Source organism: Micromesistius poutassou (assembly GCF_964030765.1).
Source record: "Micromesistius poutassou genome assembly, chromosome: 7".
Lineage (NCBI taxonomy): Eukaryota > Metazoa > Chordata > Actinopteri > Gadiformes > Gadidae > Micromesistius > Micromesistius poutassou.
The window spans coordinates 13,854,052-13,861,537 of record NC_140277.1 but is presented as its reverse complement, the minus strand read 5'-3'; the positions used below and the strand labels follow the sequence as shown (position 1 = coordinate 13,861,537).

The 7,486-nt window shown below is 43.2% G+C and overlaps 1 protein-coding gene across 1 annotated transcript in view; it reads right to left on the bottom strand.

Annotated features, from left to right (window-relative positions):
- atrnl1a (attractin-like 1a) overlaps positions 1–7,486 on the bottom strand; it is a gene marked incomplete at its 5' end in the record, with an annotated part of 199,533 nt that overhangs the window by 125,552 nt on the left and 66,495 nt on the right. Inside the window, 2 exon segments of the mRNA XM_084470861.1 lie at positions 6,156–6,347; positions 6,746–6,959. Of these exon segments, the coding sequence (XP_084326987.1) occupies positions 6,156–6,347; positions 6,746–6,959 (406 nt within the window).

Genomic DNA, 7,486 nt, shown 5'->3' with positions numbered 1-7,486 from the left:
CAGGAAATGCTTTCTTACATATTCATCAGGGTCAGAAACAAACAAAGGATGAACTTTCACCTGCTGTTCCAAATATATCTGAATTTTTTTTTTATTTTTTATTTTTTAAAGATTATTATACATTAAATGAGCCATTGGTTGCAACACCATCTACATTTCAAAAGGGGATCATATCATTCATCATATGAAATGCAGGTGGTGGATATGATCATATCCATCACAATCCTGATAGCAGTATGTGTTTGAACTCAACCCAAAGCGTGAGTGAATTTAAATATCTGTTTGCTATGCAAAAAATCCCTCCGAATCGTAATTGCGCCAACTCAAATCTGGTTCAGGTTCAGTAATCACCAAACCTGCTTTCTAAAAGGTCTCATAGACCTGTTCACTCTGGTTACTGGTGTAGGGCATGAAGCTGTTCATGTGGTTATTGTTCAGATAATAACAATTTGAGTCCAAATTTCTATGGTTATTCTAATAAATAACACATTCAACACCATGTGAGGTATGTATGCTGTTAGCCTTTGACACATCCCCCAAGCTTTGGGAGACTGACATTCAAAATGAATTTACTGGTTCAAATCAATAATGTTTTTAGTTTTTTTTATAACATGGTATTTGCTTCTTATTAAAGTTAATACAAAATACAGAAGCTTATGGTTCGGAAAATGATCCCTTTAGAATGGAGTCATGCAAGCTTAAGGAACAGTATTGTTATTATTTTCCTGAGCGTATTTTGCTCCATGCTTCACACCATCAATTCTCTCAATGTCTAAAGATGTTGGAGTCTAAAGCGTAATTTAAAGAGAGGGACATGGAAGGACATGGTGTGGCATACAGCCAACAGTGCAAACACCCTCAAGTAAGGACAGGGTTTTTTTTGGTTGTTTCTTCCAGCTGTGGAAGAGTAGTAAATGTGGCCTCCTGGTCGGTTGAGCATTTGTTTTTTACCAGAAGTAGTTTCTCTTTTGAAACTCATTTCCATTCCACTGGCTTGTTGAATGTGCGAGCTAGCTTTCATTCTCTCTATCCCCGCTAGCTAGTTGTGATCCAAAAGTGTGTGTGTGTGTGTGTGTGTGTGTGTGTGTGTGTGTGTGTGTGTGTGTGTGTGTGTGTGTGTGTGTGTGTGTGTGTGTGTGTGTGTGTGTGTGTGCGTGTGTGTGTGTGTGTGTGTGTGTGTGTGTGCGTGCGTGGTTGTGCGTGATCAATTATTTATTCATCAGTTATATGCTCTGTTTATTTTGCCTGTCTTTATCACCTCAAACCTTTTCTCTTTCTCTTCGTTTCCAATACTCTCCACTCCTCAAAATATGAAACCCTGCTTTGGCCTTATTTCTGAATCTGCTGTTCACTTCAAGGCTGTTTCCATGGCATTGCAGTGGAGTCGTACACTTGAAAACCAATCTAGTAGATGTCCCCAGATTAAACAGCAATTGAAACTATAGTTCTCAAAGTGAGCAACATCGACTTGTAGATTACACAGCATTTCATTGTTGAATAAAGCATTTGCAAACTTGAACTCTGAATGTGGAAAACAAAACAAATTGCAAATGAAAACAAACTCAAACGCTAAAACGGACTCCATCGGACCGAATAACAACCATGTGCAGAGTGCCGTGCATGGATTACATTTTGGGAAGTGTCGAGATACAAAAAGGGCCAAGACAGAAAGTGAGAGAGAAAGTGATAACAAAAGGAGGGGGAGAAGAGAGGTAGCTTGTGTGCTTAGCTTAGCTCCCCTGTCTCGTTCTACACGAAGGTTCAGCTGGACACGTCCCCCATTACACAACAGAGCTTGAAGGCTGGACCAGCAGCAGACGTCTTTCTAGGCCTAGATTTCCCATAGGAGTGGAAAACATGTCATGAGGTCAAAGCTGATTTCACATTTCATCCACGACGCAGAGAATAAGTACCGTTGCTGGAAAGTTGCCTGATGAATTAGAAAGCAGCCTATTGACGAAATGTAGTGTCAACAATGATCGAGCAACTGAGTGTAGTGACATTTGGACACTACACTTCACAAATGTTTGTCCTGTTTGCCAGAACATGGTTCCCTAGTTGCGACTAGTAATAAAAATAGTATTTTGGAGAAGTTCTCACCTTTATTTTCTTGCGGAAAGTCTGTCTTTTTTGTACTGCATTTGCACTCACTTTAGTAATTAAATTATTTTGTTTTTAAAAACTCATCGCTGCCTGCTGCCTCTTCTTTCCGTACTTGGATCCACAGCTTACCCAGGCCGTAACAGTCCTGTATTCCTGGCATCCTGGCGCTCATGTATGTGTTTTTTCACTGACTTATAAATGTTCTTTGAATTAAATGTAATGAATGAGAAGTTTAAACACAGAATAGAACAGGTGCTGTATTTATGCACCTGTGGTGGCCAATGAGAAGTGTTGCATTCAACAACCAGTGGTGGAGTGTTGACAATAGACCTCTGAAGAATAAGTCCTGCCTCTGTAGAGTTCTTGAATGATCGTACATAACAAACTCTGTAGGTGACGAAGAAGTAAAAGCTGCTTCACATTTTGAACTACACGGTTCAAAACGTGAAAAAACTGTTCCCTCGGTCAAATGTCAACATGGTGTTTTTGAATGATCGTTATGTACGATCATTCAAAAACACCATGTTGACATTTGACCGAGGGAACCGGGAGCCGGAGGCGGGACTTATTCTTCAGAGATCTATGCCCTGTGCATGCCATGTGATAGACAGGCAAGATGGACTGGTCTCATGGCTGTTGTAGAACAGATCCACACAGCACAGATATCCTCACAGCACAGATATCCTCACAGAGCAGAACTTTTCACAGTGCATTTCACACACTTATAGCTGATGGATGGCTATGGCATTCTCACAAGTGAACAAATTATAGCTTGTAGATATGACTCACTGGCTGCCCATTTCAGAGTATCAGGTAGCCAATGGTTTCTGATCAGAAACACTGAAAATTCTTGACAAGTGGATAAATCCAAAGCAATTCTGCCTCTGATTCAATTGTCGTTTATGCGACAAACTTTTTCTCATCCGTGGCAAAACTCGAACGCAAACCCTCAGATATGTGATTGAATCTCATTTTCACAAACATATGTAAAATACTCCCTGGTAAAATGCTGCTGATAACAAAAGGAAAGGTGTCTTCCTATTTTGTGCAGCAGGAGAGAGTACAGGAGAGAGTAGCAGGAATGGCATAGCTAAAGTTTGGTTTCACATTCAAGTCTTAATTAGTTCAAAAGTGTGTTGCATGCTGAACCTTAGAACTGGGGGCAGTAGAAGAATATATTTAAAACAGTCTCCACTAGGGCACCGATCCAGGCTGCGGATCCCCGCTTTTCATCAGACATACCAGACCCGATGTATCGGTGAGTATCAGCCACAGCCTAAAGTGCATGCCAAAGTTGTTTTTGTTTCCAAAACACCCCCACGATTAATGTTCAAACCGCAAAGTGAACCTGGCAAAGTAATACAAAGGCTAACCGAGTAGAAGAAACCTTTCTGAGCAACACCCAGCGCCAGCACATTCTTACATATCCTCACATCGTACCTTGTGTGTCGAAGTTTGAGAAACACAAGATGAAATACAATGATGGCCTCCTACACATATTGAGCTTCCAAAATCTACGCTATAAATAACACAACAGAAGGATCAGAGTATGGCTTCTATTAAGTAAGCGCCGAAGGTAAGAACAGGAAAGAGAGAAAAACAATCTTGGAACGGCACCAATAGGCTGAGAAGCCGTCTGCACTCACAGGCAATTGGCACATACATGGAATAACAATTAGCAAATCAAAAAGAATGTCTTCAAGCAAGGAGGATGCTATAGAATGTTTTGCGACAAGATGCAAACGTTTGCCATTTGTTAAATAGCAGGAGCGTTTCGAAAAAATTCAACTCAGAGAGCATGACGTAATATAAAAATATCATAAATATAATAGATGATATAATTATACAATCATATCAAGTGTGTATCTTTACATTCTGTACGCAGAGAAGATCAGGTCTGTCCGATGTTTAACGTATCACGTCCAATGGGTTGTATAGAAGTGTTTGAAAAGCAATGTGCAGGTTGCTAGTTAGGTCAGGCGTGGGGAGAATACAGCAAGTCTGCTCAATTTTAATGCAAAGTTCATGGACCAAAAACAAACTCCAATGTGACAAACATTAGGGCTAGACTGAATAGCAAGTAGAGTCACAACAGGGGGCCGATGAGGTGGAAAAACCTCCTACCAACAGGAATGATGGGACGCAGCCATATCCTGTCCAAAATATACACAGGAAGACAAAATGAATCTTCAATCGGCCAGCTCTTTCCTGTATCCTTGACATATCCAAGCTATACATAGTTTAAGGAGAAAAACGTACTATGATGCTAAGACAGTAGCAGATTGGAAATCCAAAAGGTCTGTCTCACTTGTGTTACTGTGTCCTGCCATTCTGCATGTTTGGCAATACACACAGCTCTTTTGATTTGGTGCCACAATTATTTTGGTTTTTAGGAATCTTCAGAGCGCTCGTTTACTCTCCCGGAATACTCTGGGACTCGGTTCTTTTTCAGCTCTCGGACTGTGGGGCCTCTTCTGCCAGCGAGCATTGGCTACTCAGTTAACTCCACTCACAAGAGTTTGTCATCTAATTACACAGTAGACACATAGTGTTGCCTTCACTAATGTCACCTGCTTCACAAACACAGTCGCCAACATGCAGACTTCCCCACTACATTTAGTGAGTGTGGGCTAAGTGTGTTTGGACAGATTCAAGTGCTATTTCATGGTGATTGGTTGCAAACAAAAAGTGACTTGAGGGGAGCTCAAATGGAGCCCTTGTCAATGCTGTGATTGCGTTCACCTATGTGTTTAGCTTTAGGTGTGTGTACTATCTACCTGGCACACGCTGAGAACCCCCTAACTGGACCTTTCACTGACCTGCCTCTGCAGAAGGCTCATGTCCCCAACCCTGTTTGATGTGAACTCCACTTGGATGGATTGGGACTTTTGATTAAACATAAATTAAATTGTGTTTTATGTCATCCATTTTGGATGGATCAAAGCCTCAACATGTATGCAATGGTATTCATCAATAACTTTCTTATGTGCGATGAATATTTGTTTTTTTAAATATGAACTCATTTTACAGTTTCTTGTACAACCTGAGGTTAATTATTAACCAGAAATGTGCTGTCCAGTAAGGCAATCTTTGTCCTGCAGAATTATCATTATTCTATGAATCATCATTGTTCTTTGAAAATCATTTCCCAAATGTTACTGTAAGTACTAAATCAATGACCGATCCTGGATCTCATTCTGTCCACATGGCTTCTCCAGATGACCGATGGCAGAGGTCCAGCTCTATTGGTCTTGATTAAACTAGGCTGAATACAATCGCTTGAATAAAACCACCCTTCAAAGCTGTGCACTTTCTAGTACGTTTTACTGATTGTATAGTCACTGATGCAAGCTAATGATGTCTTTTAAACCAGTGGGTAGTGTATGAAAGTTGTCAGGCCCACTGGGCAGAGGCTACTCGGACTGCTCTGTAACGCAACAATTAGCACAACAGGACAGGGTTGTCAACGCACAAAGCCAGCACAAATAGCCACCAGGCTGATTGGGAAAATCTTTAAGCAACTTTATATTCAATTCAATTGTATTTGTATTGCCCTTAACTATACAAATACCCCCTGACCCAAGCTACCCCCCTATTATAAGATAAGAAAAGACTTGGTCCCATGCAAGAAATTACAGGTATAGGTATAAAACACCCTATATGATCAAATGCAGTGTTTAATACATCAAGTAAACAGCCCACTAAACTACAAAACTACTAGTTTCATATATATTAAAACAGGCTTGTGATATGTACTTGATATGAAGGGATTTAGGCATGGAACTGACTGCCTATACTAGACTTGTAAGCCTCATAAAGGGGTGCTATGGAGCCCAACAGAGGGCATGCCGGTCTTGTAAACACAGAGAGTGTTGCATTGTTATCCAGTCCCCTTGACTTAAGTTCCCCTTTCCCCTCTATCTTAAATGTATCGTTTGCGTGGCCATGTTGTGCCCTCTGCTTAGTTTGGGGGGTAATGCTTTGGTCATCAGAGTTGAGTCATGAGTGGATCTGTGTTCCACTGTTTCTGAAGCAACATCTCCGAGCCTCACCTGCGCAGTCCTGGGTCTGCCACTCCAGACACTGTCCATAGGGGAAGGACACGACGTAGGCGCTAGAGTCCACGCAGCGCTGCGTGCTGCTGCACCACATGCACTCCATGCCCTGGCTGGTGCAATTAGCACAGCTGGAGCGCCGCGCGCACGGAGTCCTGCAGGACCGCGACCTCAGGCTCTGGGCACTCACTGGGGGGGGCGGGGGGAGAGAGAGAGAGAGAGAGAGAGAGAGAGAGAGAGAGAATAAAAACATGTACGTGACATTATGGGGTTGTGCAAACAAAAACTAAGTAAATTCAAAAAGGTCTGGGTTATGCAAATCGGACCAATGACATCAACGCTCCAACTTTTCCAGGATTTCGAGATGAAAACGGGGGGAGATTCTGCAGACCGTGGTTTTCCTCAACATTAATTGAGACATTAATCAGGCTCGACGGTTCCACTTTACCCTTGTTTATATTGCCATGGGATCATACAAGATCTGGAGTCAAACGGCATTTCTTAGAGGTTCACTGCGTTTGCAGGAGCGTGAATTCCCGCCACACACACACACACACACACACACACAGACACACACACAGACTCACGGGCGGGCTTCTCGCAGATCAGGCCGTCGGTGGGCGCGGTGCAGGGGTTGGCCTTGAGGCCGGCGGCGTGCGCCCGCTCCAGGGAGGCGCAGAAGCCTGAGTCGCTGGGCTCCCCGGGGAGCCAGCGCAGGCTGGTGTTGGCGAAGGCGGAGGAGTCCTCCCAGCCCCAGTACGACACGTTGATCTTCCGTAGGCCCACCCAGGGGGACAGCGTCTGCAGGGGGGGCAGACGCACGCACACACACGCACACACACACACACACACACACACCGAGGCATGAGTGGTGTGAGAGTGTGTGTGTCTGTGTGTGTATGCATATGTGTGTGTGTGTGTGTGTGTGTGTGTGTGTGTGTGTGTGTGTGTGTGTGTGTGTGTGTGTGTGTGTGTGTGTGATCATCTGTGTGTGTGTGTGTGTGTGTGTGTGTGTGTGTGTGTGTGTGTGTGTGTGTGTGTGTGTGTGTGTGTGCGCAGAGATTTTCATTCCCTGAAGGCTTCTCAGGTTGGAATGACAATGCAAAAGCTTCATTGCAGTATCAAATTTCATAACAGACTGGCACCCCTACACTTCCTCGACCAGACACAACGTGATAGGGTGGGATGGAGAGAGATAGAAATTCAACAATCGTTCAATTGAATGGAGTAAAATATTGGCTCCTAATACTGATTGCATTGCATGCAGTCAGACGCAATGTGTGTGTGTGTGTGCGTGTTTGCGAGTGTGTGTGTGTGTGTGTGTTGCA